The sequence below is a fragment of the Rhopilema esculentum genome, chromosome 7 (genome assembly GCF_057945365.1).
Source record: "Rhopilema esculentum isolate cy_ngs chromosome 7, ASM5794536v1, whole genome shotgun sequence".
Classification (NCBI taxonomy): domain Eukaryota; kingdom Metazoa; phylum Cnidaria; class Scyphozoa; order Rhizostomeae; family Rhizostomatidae; genus Rhopilema; species Rhopilema esculentum.
Window position 1 is genome coordinate 4,397,576 of NC_142821.1, and position 24,797 is coordinate 4,422,372.

The following is a 24,797-nucleotide window of genomic DNA, read 5'->3' on the forward strand; positions in this document are numbered from 1 at the left end:
GCGTTTGATGGTTATGAACCTTTTGTTTTGAAAAGTTTCCTATCTAATAATGAACGAAAGGAAAGAAAACGTTTATAATTAGAACCTAGAGTGTTGTGCAAGGATAACCATGCATTTGCAACAAGCAAAATATTCAAATACAGATCAAACAACTTGTCAGGAGAACAAATAGGTGGTCGGGAAAATTTTGAGATAATTTGACTGACAACTAGTGTGTGAAAATTACATAGAAATTCTTTTAAATGCTGTATAGCACGACCATTTAACGGTTGGTTGTTCTAAGATTCGCCATCATTACATGAACTATTTAGTACTGGTTCAAATGCTTGCACGTGAGGCCTAAGGTTATCTGTTTAATCATATTTCTAAAAATTAATGTTGATCCACAAGGAAGCCGAGGCAAATACCTCCTTCATTGAATTAATTCTAAACTTGATTTGTGCCCAGAATTCGTGGTACACATTGCCTAAAATCAAAGGTGCGCATTTAAATTTTAATTCAAAACGAAATTTAGCACGCTTCTCTATCCCAAAACATCTTTACAGCATGTTAAATTTCCAACACATAGAATCTGGAATATGTAAACTTAAGATATTATGCATTATGTTTTGAAGTTTTTGCAAAGCTCTGCATCAGGAATCTGCATGTTTTTTATTCATTATGCAAATTGTATTAATTTCCAAATTGACAGCAAACGAAGCACATCTGTAACGTTTTAGGACTTGTATTCTTCAGTAATTATTATTATTATGTCGTCATCGTATTGTGTGAAGTTTCACAGTGTTCCTTTGTTTGTGTTTTAATATAATGTAATCCAAGTTAGAATAATTTGGTCTTACTGTTTTGACGATAAAGATAGCACCAAAGAAGGAGTATCTTTTGTGTGCTATCTATTCGGGGCTTAGGCCCGTTGGCCTAACATTTGGTGACAGAGGGGATGGCGGTGAAATGCGTTGTGTCTTTACATTATTTAATGGAATTTTTTTATCGAGAATAATATGGATTCATTGAGAGTTGCTGATTCACAGCTTTAATTTGATTTTCAAAGCAGAAACATTTTGCGATGGATTTGGGTTCAAATTGCCGCTTATTTCGCTTGGTTATTGTTGTTTAGAAGAAGACATTCCAATTACGGAAAAGGCATCCGTTTTCCAGATATATTGCAAGATACAGTCGAGACTTCGTGAGAAACTATGTCACCGTTTATTAGCCGATTGTTTGGGAGCTGGCCGGAGCGAAGTTGCAGTTGAGAAGAGCTATAGAGAGCCTTCGTATGTAATAGGACTTTTTAAAACTTTCTTTTTGAAGATGTCGTTACGAGATTGGGCAAATAAAGTGATGTTGTAGGCACTACCTTCGCTTGCCAGTTTATGCCTCCGGGCCGTAATGACACTTCAAAAACTTTTATTTATGACGTAGTGGAACTCAGTGACTTTTCAAGGTTGTATCGTGTATTTTGAAAGGGAGGGGGTGGTGTAACGTTTTAGGACTTGTATTCTTCAGTAATTATTATTATTATGTTAAGCTAGATTCTTTGATTATGTTGCGTGTTAATGTCACAAGTTTGTTTGTCGCGCTGTTGTGTTAGAAACTCCCTTTCCGGGAAATGTGTGTCACTGTCATCGTGTTGTGTGATGTTTCACAGTGTTCCTTTGTTTGTGTTTTAATATAGTGTAATCCAACTTAAAATAATTTAGTCTTACTGTTTTGACGAAGGAGTACCTTTTGTGTGCTATCTATTTTGGATTTAGGCCCGTTGGCCTAGCCCATTGGCTCGCTTACAAAGACACCGTCTTAAGAAGAACCCATATCGTTACACATCGAAGTCTCTGACAACACACTTAAAAATGAAATATTTCTTTATCTCTTAGCTTAGTTTCTTTAATCCAACATCCATTCGTTTCTATTCAACCAATACACCTAGCTGAGAGTGAAGAAACTTTGCCTATCGCTTACTCCATTTCCAATACCCTTTTCTAATGATATAATGCAGTGAATTTTGATAACTACGCATCAATCACAATCTAAGGAATTTCTACTGACAGTAGAACATTCAAGTCTGAAAGTTTAGAAAGTTCATTAAAAATAGCAAACGACTGAGGATTTAGGCTAGAAATGAGTCTTAAAAAAATGCGTTTAATCAAACCATTCTTCTCTTTTTCTGTAAAAATCTCTAGTATACTTTAAATACGTTTGCTTGTATAAAATCTGGGAAACGAAAAGCGAAAAATCCAGTAAGCAGGTATAAAGGATCATCTACAAATTACGATATGTTACAACAATATAAATATATCTATCATAAAACTCATATTAAAACTTTAAAAATGGCCCATTACAAAGAATTTTTACATACTCATCACACCATCAAGTTTTTTATACAAATCATAGGCACATTATAAATAATTTTTGATGAAATAATCGAACAAGGTATAAATAAGCAACCCAGTGTACAGTCTAATTGCAATGTCAGATTTCTTTTAACTTTGTTAATTGAATCAATTCTCTCTTCATAAAGCAAAAACATGCTTCTACAAGCTCAGATTACAAGAATAAGAATATATACAATTTTGTGATCCCCACAGCATCGATTGAAACAAAAAGTGAAAACTACAATGGCTACAGTCTTTTGCCCTTTTGAAAAGTAAATGCTTTTTTATCGACGTCCTCCCTATTTCTTGTGCCGGAAGAGCATTAATAAAAATATATACTGGCGGTAAAACTTCTTTTTCTTAAAGAAAAAGAGGCCAGATATTGATCGCTCTGTAAATAAAGTGTCTGCTTCGATTATACAGTTACCCTGTATTTAAGCTGCTCGGGCGTTGCATTTTAAGCCTAGAGGACATTTCCGGGTGGAGTCTTTGCCTAAAGATAAAAGAGAAGAGGTCCTAGGAATATTTGTATACCTCCTTTTATTAACAATTCATTCTCTTGGAAACCTCGCTAATAAGAAGCAGGGTCTTACTGCCCTCTATACATGCTGCCAGGATAAAAAAGTACGCTACACCCAAGTTAAACTCGCATCCAACTGTGAATGCATAAAAGATCTTGAAAGATTAATGGAAAAGAGTTATCCCCATGGACATTTATAATTAACCATCAGCAAAAGCATAATAGTGTTTTCAACATTAAAGCTTGAGTTGAGTGAATGATCCTAATTCTTTACCATCATCCATTGTTTGATAAAAGCGAGCCTGGCAAAAGTTGTGGAAGGTGGGGCAAGTCCCCACTGAGGGAGTGTATTTTGCTCAGCTCCATTTTATCAGGGTCATTAGAATAAGTCACATTATCAAGGAGGGTAGTCTTACATAGACCCAGATGGAATAGCTGCAAAAACTAAGGCGCAAAGTATTTGAGGGCCTTTAGACTCTCTTATGCTCTTTCAAAATTAAAACAGAGAGTCGTGATAATCTACTGTGACATGCTGAGTGGACTAAAAGGGACAGAAGTTGTAGAAATACATGTAAATTTTGTTGCCGTATTCGAGATGCTGTTATACTTATAGCAAACTGTACATTCCTGAACCGAAAAGCAATTACATAGCTCTTGCTGTCAGCGCTCTTCAGACCTCTTTGCACATTAACTCAAACCTAATCAGCCTGCCTTGAATCTCCAGTACAATGAATCTTTCATCTTCAGTCATTGCTATCGAACTTATTTTTACATCAGGTGTGTATTCTGTAATCAGCTTGCCGCTCTCTGCATTCCATAGACGCAAAGAACGATCACGTGAGTTAAAAGCACCAGCAACTGTTAAAATCATTTTATTCTTCCTTGAAAGCAATATAAACTGAAGTGCTCCAGTGTGTGCTTTAGCCAAACGCTTCAGCTTCAGACTGTCAATATCGTAAAGCAGTAAGTCACCATTCCATGTTCCTATAATGATTTTGTTTGATTGCGGTTCTAAGGCAAAGACAGTGACTGGTGCATCACAGGGCAATGTTTCTGGGGTTGAAGAGCCGCTCTTCCATACGACTAGACAATACTCCGACTGGTTAGGATCAAATACAAGATCAACCAAAACAGATCCGTCATTTGAAACAATTGTATCTGAAGAGGCCAAAAAGAAATTAAAAATCAAAACAGAATTACCAACACTTTTATAAACTCTCAAACACAAAAGGCGACATCAACGAAAACTAGAGTACAGTGTTTTAGCGGGAAATATTCTAAATTTTCATCGCTATGTTAAAACAAGCAATCGCCACGAGGCATCTTTTTCACCGGAAAACATAAAACCATAAAACTTGATGCGTAGCAGAAGTCTTTAGCTCTAGCAGCAACTGGTTTTTACTGTTTTAAAACTGTTTTCCACTGGTAGACAGTGTCCTGATGTCAGATGTTCATGTAAATAGGCGCAGAAACCTTTGCAGGAGTACCTAAATTGCTATCGAACATTATTACTTTCAATATGATTTTTGGAACTTTAAAAAAGTGAAGTCAAGAAATATTAATGTTAAATACTCACCATTAAACTCAGTAGAAAGGATACCATAATCAAAGGAGGCAGTATTTTTAACGGTCTCTGAATTCCAGATCTCTACACTTTGTTGGAAGCCCTTTCCCTCTCCAGGTTTCGGTTTCCATTTACAAACAATAAACCTCTTCATGTTTTTGCTACTGAATACCCTGAAAAAGATAATAGCGCTTAGATAAACATTAATGAAATATGATTGACAAACTTGAAAGACTGTGAAACAAAAACATCTCATTTAACAGCAGCAAGTAACAAGTTACAAAGAATAATAAGTGAGAAATAGATAAAGTGACAGATCAGATAGGAGTAATATTCTACCTAGCAATCACTTCTGTTTCTCCGACTGATACTGATTTTACCAACTTCAGACTTGGCAGCGAAAACACTTTCATGCTTCTTCTCCCTTTCTCAACAAGCACAACAATATCGTTGGATATTGAAGCAAGTCTTTCTGAGCCCTTGTCATCAACATCAACCGCTATGGACTTTACGAATTCACCACTGTTGGCATTGTACAACGTTAAAACACTGGATGACAGGACAACAACATAGTACGTATCACATTTACATATGACCGCTTCAGGATTCTGGAGACCAGATACCCTTACTTTTACGTCTGTTTTTAGATTCCAAACGATGGCAGAAAAAACCGAATCAATGATTCTTCTTGCAAAGTAAACCAGAATTTTGTCATGGCAAGTAGCGATTTGCAAATCCTCGAGACTTGAACCACTTTCAACAACAAGGGAATGAACGGCCGAGCTCAAGTTACTGTATCGCAGTTTAAGGAACTTCTTCCCTACAGGGAAACTATTAACATGTTCCCATCCAACATTTCTGGAAATCCTACGTTCTTTTGTATCGTTTTGAACTCCGTAACTCTGACTTGTATCCATTTGTACGGGGATACTTTTCTCATGTTGCTGCTGCTGCTGCTGTGCATGTACTTGTTGTTGTTGTTCATTTTGTTGTTGTTGTTGTTGTTGTTGTTGTTGTTGTTGCTGCTGTTGCTGTTTTTCATGTTGTTGCTGTTTTTGCTTTTGTTCGTGCTTTTCCTGCTGTTTTTCTTGATGTTGCTGTGCCCTGTTTTCGTCGGTATTAAAATTCTCTTGCTTATCACCATCTTTGTCATTACTATCAAACTTGGTTACTTCCGTTTTCCAATGCATCGCAGAAGATGTTTCGTTGGCACTCAGATATTGCTCAGCTTCCTCGTTACGCTCTTCAGCTTTCCCTTTACCTACAGCATTACCAACCCAACAAACAGTGTGAGCTGCACTCTGACTGCTTATTTTGCGGGCATCTGTATTCTTATCGAGGCTTCTCTCTAGATCCCATACACGTATAATCTTGTCTAAGGATGCAGTAACTATGCATCTAAATCCAGTGCCACAAACCGAAGTGATTGAGCTTGGATAACTAAGAGGCATTTTTACAGAGCTTCCGTCAACCACTGAATGTATTTTGATAAAACCCATAAACTCACAAGCAGTTTCAATAAAATTCGTATTGCACAACAATATAACCTCGTTTCTGTCCGGCGTGATACACGAGCACCTTACAAACTCATTCTCCGATGCTAAGGTCGTTTTCATTTTCATCGTTCGTATATCCCATAATTCAAGAGACATCTTTTGCCAATTAGAAGCAACAGACGGTCTTGCAGATGGCCTACGACTGGTATTTAGGCCATCTTCTAAAACAGCGCTGGTGACGAGTATTTGGTTACAGCTCACAATTTCTAATGACATGATATCATGATCTACTTTTATTCTGAATAAGTCGTGCTTCAGGTCTGGGCTTATATCAAACAATTCTAAAAGCATGGAAAATTGTTCTTCTTTAATCAAATCCTTATGAACGACAAGACATTTTTCATTCCAAGAGCTGAGCATAATTTTTGTAGGTTTCTCTGAACAGTCTTGTAATTTTGTGGTATATTCTTTTAGGATTTCCCCGTTCTCTAAATTGATAATAGTCAAAGTCTCTGAGTAAAATGCAGCAAGGGCTTCTTGACCATTAAAAATGCAAGTTGAAATCGGGCTTGTTTCGTCGTGGCCTTTTATATCTAAGAGTGTTTGTCCAGTGGAAAGAAGCCAGGCCTTGATGATACCGAACCGGGATATTATGAGTATTTCTCCTTTAGCGGTTAGGCATGAATACGTCACACCTCCATCTGGAAAGCAGATCAACAATGTTACAGTGAGACTTCTTTTTTAAAATCCAATTCACTATTTGCGTTCATTTTATAACTTTGATAAAAAGGTTGAAGGCTTACAGAATTACGCATTATTAAGGAACTGCGTGCAATCATAACTACAGGTTGATATGGTAAAAAGCCTTTGATCGACAGATATCCAGAGATGGATCCTAATTGTATCAGCCACGGCAAGTGCGAAACAACACATTAATAGCGATTTCATATGGATATTATGACAGTTACACAGATTATTTTTAAATGTAAAACCAGGAGAAATACGCAATAAGCCCAACCGGCTCTTCTTAAAACTTGATCTTGATTGGCTGCTACCAATCTGTTTTCCAAATCACATTGTCTTGGCACAATAAGTGAGATTATTTTAAAATAAGACACTTGAGATCGAGCCTTGGTCCTTATTTAATTAAAATATCTTGGACATTTTTTATTTATCCTTATAGCAATTTTAGGCACATTGCACAAAGCGGTACCACAAGGAACATGCAATCGCATAACTACTCTGTGGCTATTACCACATAATTACGATTTATTCTAAGTCTGTCTCAAAAGATGCAAAACGCTACAGTTTGAGGATTCAATTTATGTGATGAAGCAAAATATTGGAACTTCCCATACATTTTAAAACTACTACAATACCTAGGTAGATTTCAAAAAGCGAAGAGTTGATCTTATTGTAATCCTTGAGGCCAGGTCATTGACCACGCTAGAAACAAACTTGCGAGCCATTTCACATCACAGATACTGAAAGTGAGCTTCAGTCACATAGAATATGTTAAAGTAAAATAACAAAACTTTGCTTTGCATGACAGCACTCACCGGGGAAGGGAAGATTTCTGAAAACACGTCCAGCTGCGACATCCCAAACCAGAAGCTCGTTTGATTCACCTATGCTGGCAAGGGTTTTTCCATCTCCACTTAAGCGCAATCCAACATGAAGCTCAGATGAACCAGAGAGGGACTGCAGCAAAGGTCCTCCGGGAGATGTAAGGCATGCCTGACAAAACAGGAACGGTTAAAACAAGACATTTTTCACTAAAATCAATAGCTCAAGAAAATTAAACATTGTTCAATCTATAAAATGTATCAGTATTGAAGAGGTTTACTTACCATATTTGGAACAAGAGCTGGGAGTGAAGGCTCTCTTGCTTGTTTCTCTAACAGTTCCAAGAACTCCGATCTATTGATAGTTTCTTTGGGGATTCGCGAAATGAGTTGAGAGGCAAGTTGGCCAGGCCATAGGCTAAGAGCATTCATTGACAATTTCAAAGTCTCGTGAACGGTTGTAAGATCTTTATCATCAGGCCAAGTACTAATTGCAAGGTCAAAGCCATCTAATACATCGCTTAGGCCACGAGCTCGTAAATGAGTCAAAAGAAACTCGTAATTACAAAGGCATTCCTTCTTAAGCAAATCAAGCTCTCCAGCTCTAACAAGATGAAAGGGCAGCTCACTTAACTTACGCAAATTGAAGGACACGGAGCCGAGGCGGCAATAGTCTTCAGGGGAAAATATCAATGTCTGAGCTGCAACAAGTCGATCCATGAATTCTGTATCGCCATCTTTATTTTCAAAGGGCTTTTGGTTGCCGTTGGCCCAGCGTCCTAAGAAATATTCGCTGATTGCCTTGTGTATACGACGCTAGAAAAGATGAAATTTCAAAAATAAATGACAAGAGCAAAAGTACTTTCACAGTTGATTAAACACCTGCAGATAAAAACTTTGTGATTAATTGGAATTGATCACTAAAATAACTAGACAAAATTCAGACAAATTGGACAAAGTGACAAAATGAAGAAAACGCTAGTTTATTTCCAGTATTTAATGTATATTATTTCATAGACCGTTTAATGTAGTAGAAAGATACCAATTCTGACTGATTACTTTACAGCGTAAATAATTTGTTTGAAAACCATTGGTAAAAGAATGATGTGTCCTACAAAGTTGATCATTCGAAGAATGCAGCAAAGATATAAATATTGCTGGTAGACAAAAGTCGCAGAATCATACTATTCTAAGAGAATACCTCGATATACAACAAATATGATAATATCTAAAAGTGATTTTCATTGATTTTAGGCATCGAAACGAGGTGGATTTTGTTTATTTAGTACCTACCGTTTCTTCCTTATCTGACAGGTATCTTTCTACTGCAGCTTCTTTGAATTGCCGATGGTACCAAGTCACTACCCGTGATTCATCAGCTCCCCGGTCAACCAGATACGATGAGAGATCGTGCTTCATTCGCAACCACAGAAGTGGGGGTATGCGACGCACAGGCGGAACCTAAAAGAACCGAGTGATGTAAAAACGGCTACTTTCTTGCCACAATAAAAAAACGATAAAAATTAACGTTTATCAATGAATGCAAAAAACGTGGATATACCGGCAACTGAATTCCAAATACATAGCAATATTATAAGATATTAGAATATTATAAGAATAATGTTCAGCCTCAGCTCGCATATTTGTGTGTCATTTCGGTCGTAGACTGACACATCTCGTTTTTTCAAAAAAGTTGATTTTTAATCAAGAGCAGCAATATTCCCTTAAAGCCATATCAGATTTGAAAAACTAAGAATCATTTAAGAATATATTCAGAATATATTCAGGCTCAAAACGAAAAATTCTTAAGAATATGAAGGCTGGAATAAACTTAAAGTATTCCTGTAAAAAAGAATGTAACTAACGTAAATTAGAGGCAATCAAAGCCTAAACAATTTCCTTAAAGGTGTCCATACCTTCCAGCTTATTCAGTTTAACAAAATAATTGGATGAATATCAAAAAGTCCTAGTTTTTGAAAAGGGAAACGAAGAATTCCTTTAACCCCTTAAAGATGTGTGCCTTACAACAGTAGTTTCCAGATACTTAATCTGAAACTGCGTATATTTTTTGTATCAAGATAGCTGAACAGAAAATAACTTTTGGAAGGGATAGACATTAAGAGAAAGGATGTTCTGAGTAGAACAAATCAATTCTTACCCAATACTGATAAACGTCTTCCAAAACTTCATCGTCACACGAAAGGATATCCTCAAGTTCGGACTCCGTTAAACCGCTTTTTGCAGCAGTTATATATGCTAGTGTCCTCTTTGCAAATAAGTCACCATGCTGTCTTTCAGTTCTCTCAAATAGTGCTTTAATTGCCCCTATGTTAGAGAAATGCAAATGCATAGATAAGTCACCACACGTAATGTTAAAAAATTCAATTAAATCAATAGTAAATAAAGACAACACAGAATTCGAAAATAATTAAATAATTGAGCTTTAGCAATAATGTTTCCAAACGTAGCAAAGCAGATAAAATGATTAAAATCTTTGGAAACAAATAGAAATATTGGCAAATTTGGAACCACATTTAAAAAACTCAAAATAAGCTAATTCTCAAGTTTATTGACTTAGAATGCAAAAGCAGAAGTCTTATAAAATGATTATTAGTCTTTTAAGTAGCCATTGGATACTGTTGTCCTGGATCATTCTTCATCTTGATTGCCAATAAAATGACATATAGATACGCTTACCTCTAACGGTTGTTTCGAGTCTGACTTCATCAACTGGTGTATACGATTTCCACCTTAGTGCCTCCTCGAACGAAACCTTGAGGAAAATCGGTAGCGAGCATTTCTCGAACGAGTGAAGCAAAGTTTTTTTCTGGTCCTCTGTAAGAGTCTTTTTGTTGGCTCCCAACCAGTCGTCGATGATCTGTACTGCGTCATCAATGGGCAAAAGAGGTATGGAAAGGAAGCATTGCTCGGGTATAAGCGCCTGTAGGTAGAAGGAAACATATTATAAAACTGGGATGGCTCTTTTAAAGGGTAGGCGAGGGGGCTACAGTAATCGGTACTAGATGAATGGGAACGCATCCGAAAGTGCAGTAAGAGTAGTCTAGCTCACGAAGAAAATATTTACAGCACACGTGACTTTTAAATAATATTTTCAATTATACTTTTCATCCAAAAGAAGCATCATAAAGACATTTTTTGTGAAAAAATAAAACAAAATTTGTTTTTTGGCAGCATCCATTTGATTCTACCGCCTACATGCATATATCACTTTTAGATTACGCTGTAGTAGGTAATTAGCTAAAAACACGATAGATAAATCACCTTCAAATTTTTCAGGCAGTCATATTTATCCTGAGATATGGTTGATACAACCATTTTGGCCCATGGTGGCAGTTTCATCGGTAACCATGACAACTGAAAAGCACCGTCTTCAGGAGAGAGCTGGTCCAGAGAGTCAAGGATAATGACAAGCGGTGTCTCAGCTGTGAAATGTGATTCACTGAGTTTCAACAAATTTACGAATTCATCTTTTGCTTCTTTCACAATCTGCAAAGAATTGGCAAAATGCAGGGAACTTATGAAGAGGAAATCAAGCTTAGACAGTGCACAGGCAATACAGGTAACAAAAACTTTAAAAAATTCCAATGGTGCTGAAACTCTTTCTTTCACATTATGTGAATCACGTATCCCTATGAAATTTGGCTTTGAAAAAAGAAAACATTTCACAACAAACTTAGAGCTTTTTCGTCTGACACTCCTCAGAGTATAACACTTCAAAATATGGATCCAAAAGAACACGATAGAAAGTGTATACCCAGTTGTGGATCGAAATAGGCCAATCAGAAAAATGCTAGCACATGGCCGGCGTAGTTGTCCTGCCAGTGCCGTGTGCATATAGAGAAAATTACTACTGGAGTCCAAGAGAGAAAACGAACTCCTCCTGTCAACACAATGGCGGCTTTATGGTACTGTAGCATTATGAATTGCAATACCTGTCAAAATTCCTTTGAACACCCATTTTTTATTTTCATTTTCACAGTTCAGGGTAAGCTAGACAATGGGTTATATTCTGGTTTAGACTGTAACAAACACTTTCATACCATGACACAAGATACACTGCTTCTTCGTTTGGCCTTGTTTTTTCTCTCGGGTCATCACTTATAACAATATAGATTTATGGCTGTCAAATGAATTCAGAAAAGCCAACTGTTACCTTAACTTTGTTCTCATTATATTCTCGATCAAGCAGAAATGAAATCTGCTGGCACAAGCTCATCAAAAGTCTTCGGAGCAATGATGAATCAGGAGTTATACCCAAGAACCTTGTCACAACAGCAGATCCACTATTGAACCATTCCTGGCAACACTTTAATACCATTGATAAGACAGAAGTCTTACCGCTACCTGATTCACCGTAAACAACGAGTGGATACGATTCTGACCCTAGAATTGATTTCGATGAAAATAACTTAGGCCACAGATAATGACATTGGATATTGCTTATATACAGCTTATAGCTTTTAAATAGCTTATCAACAAAAAGGAAGTCGGAAATATAAACATTTGCACAAGTAATGCTTCTTTTCCGTGAGATTCTATCAGGACTACACTGAACACAACATCACAATAAAAAGTCAAAAAGAAAATTTCAGTCTCGAAAAATTACAGTATCTAAAAAAGCACAGCATTTACAATGTATACCTCCAAAATCGAAAAGACACAAAATTTGGGCCTAAATTTGGTCTGCAGAAGATGACGGAGAAACATTCACATACCATTAAGATACTCGTGTATTTTCTCCAGCTGTTGTTGTCGACCATGAAAGAATATACATCTTGATTTGGCAAATGAAATATGCTGCAAAACCTCTTCATAAATGGCTAGATTAGCTTCATTCCTCGATCTTTCATTTATTTTTTCTTCTATTGCCTTTTTCATCGTCTCTGAAACATCTTTACACAGTGAAGCTATATACTTGGAATGTTCTTCGTCCTCAAGACTTACTCCTAAAGGGGATAAAAAACAAACACTTTAACATAAAGTAACGATTACAGACTTACTGATAATTAATAAATATTAATATTGATAAGCAATAAATACTAATAAATATTCTTTTAGCTTTTCTTAAAAAAAACAAAGCGAAAAAGCAAAGGAATTTTATAGTGATATGATAAATCACCTTTTTTCTTGCTATTACCCATAATCTGGGAGAAAAGCTAACTTTTCGACTGATATAATGAAATATTTATGGAAACCAGGTCTCTTGAAAATCTTTAGGTTACTTTTTTGGGTATAAAACAGCTCGAGAACAGGGTAAGGCTTGATTTTTTCAAAAAATATAATGAAGTAGTTTAATATGATATGCAAAATTCAAGAACGGACCATGAAACATAGAATCAAAAGACAATACGAACATTTCATGTAAAAAATGCAATTATCCGGGCCATAAAAAGCCAACAGACATTCATCAAATAATATTTCTTCCCAATACGTATCTTGCCTTTTGGGTTCCATTTTATATTGTACTGTATTACATTGTCCTCCTTCATTTCATTAAGCATTCGATTTTGAAGGTTTGCCAGATACACTTGTGGCTTGTCCTTTTCGTCGTCCGGTTTGTCTAGGTACTTTTCAACCTTTTCATCAGTGGCATCAGAAAGGCCATCTATGTTTCTCTTGAACCAGAAAATACCGCAGGATTTGTCGTTTGATTGAAATACCCCCTTCTCTGTCTCAGCTTCAGTTACTATAAAAATTACATCAATGTATATACAAAATCCTTCACATATAATATCTTAAAGATGGGCTACGATAGTGCGTTCTGATTAAAAAGTCAGAAAATCAACTGCATTGATTATCAAAGATAAAAGCCATTTATCGGTAAATGTTTGGGGTTAACACTTGATGCTTGTTATAGTTTCGTAAATATTGTAATTATCGATGGGTCAAGAAAGTTTTATATCAAGAGATTTCTTCTGCTCTTTTATTACTCGAGCATCACGCTGAGAACAACTAATAGCAGCAAACTCTACATCGATTGATTTTATCTACTGTTTGAATACAACTTTCTTTTGAGGATGCCAATCGATTGTTTATCTTGATCCCATTCTTTGATTTCATTTTTTTCATATGCTCGAAATTTATCAATATCTAGGAATAAAATTCTTAAGCGCAAAAACTTCATTTTCATCTAAGCCTCGTTAAAATACTGTATTTTGGAATGTCTTACCAGAAGCAAAGTACTTCCGCCTTTCCTTTCCAAGAAGAACCTTCTCGGCAGCGTTTCTCAGAATTTTAGCCATTTTAGTCATGACATCATACCATTCTTTAACAGCCCTTTTGCGAACTGTTTCATTTGTATAATTGACAAAGTCTGGAATGTGCGATGAAATTGGTTGGAGAACGTAAACTGGAGGTTGATGATTTTCATCTCTTAGGTACCATGACAGAAGAAGCTGGAAATCGTTGTCATCAGATATTTGACTTGCAATGGCCCTGAATTCTTTTTTCGAAATTTTGGAAGGGATAGGGCAAAAACCATACTTCTCACTCAGCAAACTCTGAAATAGATACTAAAAATTTCACCAAATACTAAATGTTATTGATCAAGACAGGCAGAAAATTAAGGATCAAGGAACACATTAAAAAGCAAAGAAATGACTATGCATCCTCATTCAATAATTTAAAACAACATTAAACACGAAATAGGCTCTAGAACGGATATTTGTTATTGCCATAGATATCAAAAAATCTGACAAATGCTCTCTATCTATGGCAATCTGATTGCAAATATATAACTGCCATTAAATTTTGAGCCCGCTTTTTATGCAGAGTATATGTGTTAATCAGATAATATACCTTTAGGCAAAGTGCATGGGAACAAAAACTAATCTGAAAATTATAAATCATGTTTAAACAGAAGTTTCAGAGCTTAGAAAAGGCATCAAATGAGCAATTTACAAACCAGAAATGATGGGCCAGTAGATAAGTTCTGACATTTTTCTATCTCCCTGATGCATAATTCCAGTGTCTGGTGGTCATCCAAGGCCTCTGCTCGGATTCCCCATCTCATATCAACAACTTGAAATTCATATCCAAGTTCTTGACAAAATTTCTTGATCTTTGGATAAGCCTCTTGCATGAGGGCATTTCTCTCTACAATTGTATCTAAAAGCAGTAGAAAAGCAATTTTAAGAAATGCTATACTATGCGAAGTGTTTTACAAAAGCACCTTTTATGCTTTGAAGCAAGAATGGGAAAGTGCTTCAGGGTGTTGAGTCATCTTGCAGTGCCGTGAAAGAAACTTGATCATGGCAAAAGAGACATTACCAGTTTCAGCTTGCTCTTTGACACTCTATCCTTAACTGTTGTTAGTCAATCGATGAGAAATATAGCTTACAAAAAAATGTGAATGTCCCTTAAAAGCATCGCTGTGAACTTCACCAACAAAGAAAAAAATCGGGACTACAATCTTGACTAAAAGGTTAGTGGACTGGAGAAAAAACAATTTAGATTGTAACTTTACCCCAATAATGTTATCAAAACCCCCACCCTTATAGCAATGTTGGTTTTTTGGAAAATACCCAAGTAACAGCAGTGGAAATGAGTAAAATAAGCATATCAACATTGAATGTTGGGAGTGGGGCTGGGGAGTTTTTTTTTCAAAAAGGCTACAATTAGCCAACCAGTCCAATTATCTGGCAATTTGGCCAGGAACGTAGTTCAAATCTAGTTAATTATTCTTAGTGAACTCAATTTTTATCTTTCCTTTATATTTCTTATCTTTAAAATTCCAACGTATAAAAATAAGCCTTTACATTAAAAATAACAAATTTACCTGTGAAGGTCGAGCTGACAAAGACTCGAACAATTTTTGCTTTAAATGCAGAATGACTTTCCAAACTGCCTTGTAAAACTTGCAGAACAACTTTACTTGTCTCTGGATTTAACTTAAAAGCATCTGATTTGCCCTTTGTCTTGCCTTCGTGTGTGTTGACATCTCTGTGATCAAATTTGTTTTGATTTTGGCGACTAATTGTGTGGACAGCAACAAATCTTAATTACAAAGTGACAAATCATTACAGATTAATAGAACCTCTATTTTGGACCACCTTCAAAATGCACTGTTAACCAGGGCCAGAGAATGATCCAAGATTAAAGGACAAGTGACACGCTTTTGGCGCCAATTTTTTTTTCTTTTAACTTAAAGTAAAATGCTGTATGAGAGTGTTGTCGAAATATTTTTCCTTTCTGATTTCATTTTCCCACTTAAAAACCCATTTGAAATTATGGCGGGAAATGAATCACGTGACACCGTGACGTAGATTGTGATAATTTGTTATTGCTGCTACTGGTGTAGAGTGCAATATTAACGTTTACAACACGCTTGTAAACGAATACAGTTTGTCTGGACCTGTCGCGTCATGTTTCGTAAACTCTCTATCAATTACAGGAAAATTCTGAGTTATCACAATGTACGTCATAGGGTCACGTGATAAAAAGCAAAATCGCGCCCCCTGCGCCCCCTGATTAGAATTTTTTGTTCCAAACCAGGAAAAACTTACTTCTAAAAGATGATCTATAAGTTAATGAAAAGAAAAGATAGGGTGAAAAGTGTATCACTTGTCCTTTAAGAAGGCAAATATTCTCAAGATACTTGACAAAATACAGCTCATAGCTGAATAAAATCACAAATACATGACTTGAGATGTATTTTTAAGCCAGTACAAACAATAATGCTTACTAGGATTCATACAGAGTCTTAAGCATTCACATTAGACTTACTCCATGAGCCTCTGTTTCGCTACTGCCTCACTTGAAGAACGCTACAACAGAGGTAGCGTCCGTCAAGTGAGGCAGTAGCGAAACAGAGGCTCATGGAGTAAGTCTGCATTCACATCATATTACTCAGTAATAGAGGCTAAGCAAAATTTCTCCAGGTTGCTCAAAAAGAGTGAAGAACAATTAAACAAAATTCAGTTGACTTTAAAAAATATTTTGTCTGATAATCTTTGAAGACCACTACAAAAGTTTCAAAAACATTTCCTTACCAAACTAGTGAATTTGCATTTACTAAATGACATTAGTTAAGAAAAACTGATTATAAGTTGCACCTTACCTTTGATTTTCATTCAACCCATTGCTACTGACTTTCTTTGCTGACTTCTTTTTTGAGATAAATACACCCATCACTCTTTAATACACTTACACATATCCATCTTGCATGTGCTTAATAAAGCTTATTGTTCCAAATAAATATGTATGGAAGAAATCATACCAGGTACCAAACCTTCATTCAGCTGGCAATTTAGAGCATCAGAATTTCTCATGGTAAACAAACTCTGAAGCTTCTATGCCAACAATCACAACTTCCTTTTATTTCAACCAAGTTGTTCATGCTAGACAGGAAATATTGCCAAAAATTAGATCACTTTAAGACCTCAATCAATGAGATGCTTCTAGGCATTAATTTTTTATCAATGAAATGACTTAATATAATCAGCCACCCACTTGAGCTATTTCAAGATTTTGATAGATAAATGAAAAAATTTGAAATGCAGCAGCAGGTACAAGTCATTGTGAAATTAAAAATGACCTGCTTTCTATTCAAAAGTTTAAAAAAGTTTCTGAACTTTACAACTTAGAAAAATACACACAGCATAATGGCTTTAATATAATCAGAGTCATGTCAATAAAATTTTACAAAAACATCAATTTGACATTGCAAGAACAATAAATGATTATGAGGAGATGTTAGTGTTAATCTATGTTTGGGGCCCATTTCGAAAATTCACATTTAACAATATCAGGAAATCAACTGAAACATAAAAAGAATATTGTTGGCCTTTTATGTTATTTTTACATAAAAAGGTACAATAATGAATGGCAGCACATGGAAATGTATGAAACAGCCAAACTCTTTACCTTAGGGATGAAAAACCTTTTATCAATGGCAAGTGCTGCAAATAATCAGGGTCAAATGATAATGACATGGTAAAATGAGGATCAAAGTTTCATCCTGCCGAGAAAAAAGTGGACAGAGATACGAGCGCTACCAGAATTTTCGTTTTTCAAGACAACTCCCCCAAAAATCTCTAAAAAAATCTTAAGGTAGAATCATAAAGATAGTGATACACCTCAATTGAAACTCCTCTCGTTCACTGATAGAGAAGTCTTGCGAAAGCCCCTCTACAATTTCAAGTTTCCAGAGATCATCAACACGTTTCTGTCAAGGAGATAACTACATAAGGAAGACAAGACTATACTTTCCAAACGCGGTGTTAATAATTTTTGTTAGACCAATAAACATATACTTATGCTTCTAATTGAAATTAAGGGACCAAGAAAATGAGTGTGATAATAATCCATACCTAATCTAGATAAAAGGCAATGTCATCAGCAACTGCATACGAAAATTTATCTGACACGTCTTGAAGAACATTTAGATTCTTGTCTGATAGAACAGGGCGATCTGAAGGAGACTTCCTGTTCCGCCATATCCGCTCGTGTAGTTGTCAACTACGCTCCACCCCAGCGACATATACGTTATTCGTTACCATGACGAGCCTGCAAGAAGGGAATAATTAGTATGACTTGATTGGCAACTTGTTCCTTTCACGATTCTTCCAGGGGTGTAGTGTTCGGGGGGCTCAAGAGGGCTGATCCCCCTTGTTTATGTCAAAAAGGAGCAAATTTCTACTTTTGCTATTGTTTTAGCAAAACATTTTATAAGAGCTTTGTTATTTTGATAGCGAGACACTCAAGATCTCTGTACATTTTTTGCATCACATTAAAGATCCCAAAGGTTTACTCTGCATATTTCAAGTACTACACCTCATAGTATATCACACCATTAGCCTAAAGCATCATTGTATAACCTTTTTAAAAAAAATTAATTAAGAACATTGAACATTCATCAAGTTAAATTGCAAGGCTCTTTTATTGCGACTTGATTCTTGTTTTAGTTATATCACTGCTGAAGACCAACTTTATTGTGTTTCTTCACAGGGCCGGCGAAACCGGGGGGCTTTTCTGCAGAGCTAAAAAAATATTTTAGGCAAAAGTGAAAATAAATGTAGTATATGATTCTCCACGTAACTTTGCCTAGTATTCTTTTAAATGTGTCCTTAGCTTTACCTTGGTTACTATGTCTTTACCATAGAAGACATACATAAAATTGAATATGGGAATTAGAAATCGAAGAAATCGGCCATTGCCTAAGTTTTACAACGAGTAACAGCTTGGCTTAGCAAGTAGATCGAGAAACCTAGTCCAGAATAACTTAGTGCCAGCACAAATTGACGGAGTTTCGTTTTTTCCATTGCCTAAACTTGGCACACAAGGTCTATTTTTTAACGAATGTTAAATTTCTCAGAAATATTACAAAAAGATAGAAATCAGCTGTTGAAGGAAAGGAAACAGCTGGAAAGAACTTTTCTGAGGATTTGAGAAATAAAGTATGGGCAGATCATCAAGAAAACTTCAGAGTTTGATCGTTTGGATAATCCATTCCTACTAAGAAAGAGAACATATCGACACAATTATGAATTCTATTTAAACTCATTTTGTCAATCCCATTTTGAAGGTTTTTCAAAGTTTTGTTAAAACACTTAATTTCCGTAAAAGTTAAGAAGTTATATCTTAACGGTACAAAATTGCTTAACTTTTTACTTTTAGTTGATAGTTCTTCTGTTGATATTTTTCAACGTTAATGTTTTTATCAATCCGGGTTTCATTTATTTTTATCCCCCATCTTATTTCGGGTACTTTTAAAATCTAAAGAAAGGTTTGATTACGAGCCATATGATAGTGGTTATTCTAAAACTTTGCAAAACTTTTCTGTTTCAAGTCAACATCACAATAGACACGACTATGTGACACCTATGAGACGAAATTTCTCTTGCCACCAACCATGGTGGCGGCCTTTTCTAAGCCCTTTCAAGACTTTGATATTTTGGCCCCTCCACTTTCAAATACGTTTCGCCGGCCCTGCTTCAATTTTACGAACGTCAATGAGCATTGAATCGCTTATAGGCTATATACAACAAGAATGTCTGAAACGATTTGCCTACTAAACCACTGCCTTCCTTTGTTTTTTTAGCTGTATTCAGTTGCATTGAAATTTTTGATACGTGGTGTTTTGCAAAATAGATTGAAGCAATGTTTCCTTACTCCTCCATTCACCCCAGCAGGGTGACCTCCCACCCATGAGAACAGTTAACCTAAAGGAAAAGGCCTTACATTATTTTCTCAAATACACTTTCAGGCACATAAGAAAGTTTATGCTTTATTCTGTTTTTAAGCTTGTATTTTATAAATTAGTTAAGGGGTCGACGACGGTCTACGACAGCCTGCGTCAGTCTGCGTTGGTCTCCCGATTTTATGGGAACACTTTCTTCCGATCGTTACTACTGCGCCGACTGTGAATCGTAAGGGATGTGAGCTCAACTTTCTCGACTCTTGCGAATCTTATGACTCTTACGATCAAAGTAAATTTTAATGGGAACATAGCCGGCGCGCAGACGCTAAATATCTACTGATACTTAGAATCCGCGCGCAGGCTATTGGAACACGGGTCGCCGACCTCGCCGATCAGCTGCTGTTGTTTTGTTGACATGGAAACACTTCTTCTTTGATCGTTATGGAAGATGGAAGATGGGATCGGCGACACGTTCCTGACTCTTACGATTGGGAACCAGGCTTTAGAGTTTACTCAAGGATTATCACGCATAGATTAGCGTCAACGTGAATGAAAAAGAGGCCATAAAAGTATAATCAACAAAAGACGTATCAATGTTGCTTTTATTAACGCAAACTTTTTTACATTTTCGTTACTCTCATCCTTATTTTCGTTTAATAAGGTACCGTAATCTTGCAGCAAAATGTCTACAACAACATGTGCTGATGTTTTGAGAATGATTGATAGTGGTGTTTTATAGTCATGGAGATTTCAACTACTTTATAAGCTATCCAAAATTCTGCTTTTACTCCAGGTTAAGAGACATTGTTTCTTAAAAAGCTTGTTTTCACTATTTCAATTTAATTCATGATACAGTGGATCCTTTTTATGTCTTCAATTTTCTTTTCAATTTTGTCCAAAAATTAATTAATTGAGTCTGCCGGCGGCAGAAGGTAGAAAGGGGCCTAGCTTAGGGTTCTAATGTGATTTTTTTTTTACATTTTTCATTATCGTTATTATTTAATCTTGATCAAATCTCTTGAGATGATTTTTTGCGTGAAACCAACAACATGGAAAACTAGTCTAACAAATTGATAACCAACTTCCCTGTTTCCCAGGGAGGGGGCTGAGCCCCCCAAATTTTCTCCAGGAGGGGCTCAAGCCCCGGAGCCTCCTACGTCTGCACCTATGATTCAAACAGTAGTAAAATGCAAAGAAAGTACGCAAGTTCTGGTGGCAAATCAAAGTTATCTGTGTGAGATGTTAGCAAATAAGCCCATGATGCAGTTTATTAATTTTTTTGGATAGTAAAAAAATAAACATCATAAGTTGCTACGTGTATAGACGTCAACCACGCAGAAGCTATTGAGTTTGGATCCCCCTTCCCATTGGAAATTTTTGGGAGAGCCCAGATTGTTGAAAGCTAAAAACGATACCTTAACTGGTAGAGGTTTTCTACAATACGCACCGGTTTGATAAGTCCATGTTTGTATTGCTAAAATCGAACACGAAGCTCGACATACCTAAAAATGGAAAGCTACATACGCTTCTAGCACTAACTAAGAACTGATTTAATTTGGGATGCAATCAACGTATGTTTTTCTACTCGATACGATCCATATGTAAGATTCTTGCTACATATAGAGTATTTGCATCTACCTCTACCTATGGATATTTTTAAATAAAATGGGCAGCAGTGGGAGAGACAGATAAATCAGTCCGACTTTAATTCTAAAAGTTTGATTAGATTTATTCTAAGCAAGTAAGTATTTAATAAGAGACGTCTACATTAGCTTTTTAACGTCAAATCACTACATGATGATCCAGCGCAACCAACTAACCAATTCTAAACCACAAATAAACAGTTTTTCCCTAAAATACAGCTAATGAAAAAAGAGCACTGACTGTAGAATCCATCATATATCTGTATATGGCATGCTCATGAATTCAGATTTATTCATTACTTGAAGGGGCGCTAAGTGATGAAGCGGACGAGGCTCGTGTCCTCCACACATGCAGCGCCTTTTTTGAAGCCATTTGGACTCCCAAGACAGAGCACGATGAAGCAGAACGCTGTCTTGTGCATACATTTCCATTAGATTCGTCAATCTCGCAGTTTGTTAAGGAGGAATGTCTTCTCAAATAGCCATGGCCTGGGCTGCTATCAGATACGTTTTCTTTTGTTTCTGCTTCATCACTGAAATTCTCAATCTGCAGCAATGGCTTCAAGATAATGTTTAGTTCAGTTCCTTCTGCCTGTTCACTTCCGTCCATGGAAGACACTTCCATTCCTTTTGAATCTTTGCGAGGCTTTTTATCAGCCATTCAGCACTTTCAGATCTTAATGCTCCTCAAAACAGACCAAGGTAGACGAACCAAAACAATTTACTGACAGGAAATGAGCCTTTGTTACTATTTATTGGCAGGTTGAGTTTCCAAAACGCTTATCTCCCTTTTACTAGCAAAATAGTTGCAAGCGATATTTCCTGCTGCCCAGGTAAAATAAGTACCAATTCAACACGGACGTGCTTTGAATCTCAAAATGCGATTTTGTCTTCTAAGCAAGAGCTAGATTGGTAACCTGCTAGTAGCGACGAGATGTAGCCGAATATAAGGCTAGGATACAGCTGGTGTTCACATTTCAGCTGTTACGCTGCGATGGCCTTTCATTAAATAATGAACATGCGTTTAGGTCCAGAGCAAATCTATCAATTCAATGCTTAATCTGGCGACCTAACTGTTTCCCAAAGATCATGCTTTCAAAAATTTTGTTGGATTTGAGACCTCAAAGCTCTTTTAACGATATAACTAAGTTGCAGTTGATAAGACCTAAGCACCTATCAAGAACTGAAAAAACTTTCGGAATCCCTTGAATTTATCACTTTTAGAACTTTTAAGGATAATTTTATTCATAGTTGCCAAGCTATTGCAGATATCTTACTTTGAAGAATCTGCTTACCATTAAGTAAAAAAAGGTTAAAAAAGACAGTTCTGATGCATTGATACCTATTTCAATGAACGGACAGAGGGTGATGTGAGGATACTGGATAGAAAGGCCAAGAAATTGCTGACAATCTATAAGGCAATCCATCGCCTGGGGGTATAAATCAATTGTACACAGTAGGAGCAAAAAAAGATGGTGCCAGCCTAGAAACTATGTTGATGACAATAGCAAACAGGTGACGAACGCCGAAAAATATAGGTATCCTCCACTGAGAGAAGGACACAAAAATACAAATACGGGTATAGAAAGCTGGTATTAGAAAAATAATCTACATTGCAAAGTCTTTGTTTCAACATATACAGTCAGATAAGTGCAGCTAAAAGTTGGAAATGCCTACGGAACATTGTCCTGAGTAAAGATAAGATAAATGACTGATGATGGCAGCACAGGAGCAAGCACTGAGAACAAGGAAATATAAGGAAAGTCATCGAAAAGAATGCATTGATTGGAAATGTAGAATGTGCAGTGTAAGAAAAGAAACGGTTGCACGGATAGTTTTGGAATGTCTAAAATTGGTCCCGGTTAACTGGAAACAAAGCAAAGCAGCGAGTTTTTTCTGCAACTGAAAAATTTTACGACCGATTAGAAAATTAAAGAAGAAAAAAACAGGAAAAGATTCACATTTTACCAAAGATGTCGATTTTTAAAACACTTTAACATCGTTAAGATTTTTGAAACATTTTTTTCCAAAGATTTCCAACCAAATCAAGTTGATGGTAGAAATTAGCAGCTGTTTTTTAAACCACGAGTTTAATTAAGCTTCTGTAAATCTTTGACGTACTTTTAAAAGAAGAATTGTCTCTTTCTTATCCTTATCAGATACGACTGACAACTTCAGTGATAATTTTTAAGGAACGAGATAAATCACTCGTGTCATAATGACGTAGGTTTTCTGGTGATATTTGCTTGCAAAGAGAAATGCATCAGATATATATGCCAGCGTTCCAGTCTTGCATACTTCCCAAAGAATATGCAGTTTTAAGAGGTCTGATCCAACGAGGCACTATCAAACTAAAAACCTTGAAAACATTTCCACTTCAATTTGTTCACGTCTATTCTAATGGCTGGAAAACTTCTGTCAATCTACCGTATGTTACGATTGTGATTTTTTTAGTGGGGATGTGTTGCTGTAGAAAGTGCAAGGGGGTCCCTTGCAAAAAATGTATCGAAGACCGTTACCCATAAGAAGAAAAGGGCTACTTTTTGCATTTACAAGGGAGCTCAGCCCCTTCATCCCCCAAAGGTATAGACATGGTTTTAAGGACTGGTGACAGAACTGGTGACCGGTTAGTGGGGTTGGTATGAAAAAAGATACGTATGGACGTATGTCTTTAATGGAGAGTGGTTTGCAGAATAATTCCAAGACTCTCTTTCCTTAACTCCATAACTTTTATGAAAATTTGATACTTTAAAACGGTATGATACCGTTCCATAACTTATAGAATTCACTTTAATGTGGTTGCTATTAAATTATCGGCCCTAAAAATTTAGAAATTATTTTGTTTCCAACAAACAATCTTTTGTGTTCTTATCATTCTACCGTCTCTAAGTATTGATGCTGTGAGTAATATTTCTCTGTGTAATATATAATTTCCGAATTCTGTGAGCTGCATATCTAGAGTGAGCACAATAGAGCGGGTCTCCAAACAAAAGCCCGGCCTTGTGCTCATCTTCAACATCGTCCGGTTGGCTTTCCAATGAGGATTTCTCATATCCCTGTTCTGATAAGCTGAGACGGGTAGTGTATATTATTGGTTTACAGCAGGGCTACCAAATTGCCCTGGGAAAAGGCGGCAGAACATAAGAATTCATTCAACTGTGGCGAGGGCAGCTTTCATGTTGTACATGAGAATTCGTTTGAAAATGACACAGTAACGTATTTGGAATGGCAAGCTTCATATGAAAATATAAGCAATTAAAAATCCAGGCTTTTGAACAAAAATCTTAAAAGGTTCTAGGATAAAGCATATGAATAGATTACAGGCGGTTACCGACACCGTTGACAATCTGTTTTCTCTTATGTTTTCTTTTGACCACAAAGCGGTTTACCGGCCATGTTACTGTGGTTTTGTAAGCTATCACTTTATTTCGCTAACAAAATTAAACTATACTGGAAAGACAAAAAAAACACTTCTTCGAA

General features: G+C 36.3%; 1 protein-coding gene across 3 annotated transcripts; it reads right to left on the reverse strand.

Moving 5' to 3' along the window:
• Positions 1-2,131: 2,131 nt before the first annotated feature.
• Positions 2,132-18,008, reverse strand: LOC135683431 (NACHT domain- and WD repeat-containing protein 1). Of its 3 annotated transcripts, none has more exons than XM_065198679.2 (17): positions 17,846-18,008; positions 16,594-16,873; positions 15,313-15,476; positions 14,440-14,642; positions 13,705-14,035; positions 12,976-13,221; positions 12,251-12,481; positions 11,689-11,918; positions 10,797-11,021; positions 10,212-10,455; positions 9,673-9,839; positions 8,808-8,975; positions 7,800-8,330; positions 7,509-7,686; positions 4,793-6,650; positions 4,466-4,626; positions 2,132-4,047 (listed from the first exon to the last, which is right to left on the reverse strand). In XM_065198679.2, exons 2-17 carry the CDS (start codon positions 16,662-16,664, stop codon positions 3,560-3,562), a joined length of 5,496 nt encoding a protein of 1,831 aa, XP_065054751.2. In that variant the 5' UTR covers positions 16,665-16,873; positions 17,846-18,008; the 3' UTR covers positions 2,132-3,559. The 3 variants fall into 3 exon arrangements, with proteins under 3 accessions (XP_065054751.2, XP_065054750.2, XP_065054749.2); XM_065198678.2 differs by having other exon boundaries at positions 15,313-15,506; XM_065198677.2 differs by having other exon boundaries at positions 15,313-15,530.
• Positions 18,009-24,797: the final 6,789 nt, after the last annotated feature.

What these genes read in the sequence shown, in the direction of transcription:
- LOC135683431 (XM_065198677.2), bottom strand. Translation starts at nt 16,664, where the DNA reads ATGGGTGTATTTATCTCAAAAAAGAAGTCAGCAAAGAAAGTCAGTAGC. An exon ending in CTACTGGCCCATCATTTCTG is followed by an intron (nt 14,036 to 14,439) that starts GTTTGTAAATTG and finishes TATCTATTTCAG; the next exon opens with AGTTTGCTGAGTGAGAAGTA. An exon ending in CAGCTCTTGTTCCAAATATG is followed by an intron (nt 7,687 to 7,799) that starts GTAAGTAAACCT and finishes CTGTTTTGTCAG; the next exon opens with GCATGCCTTACATCTCCCGG.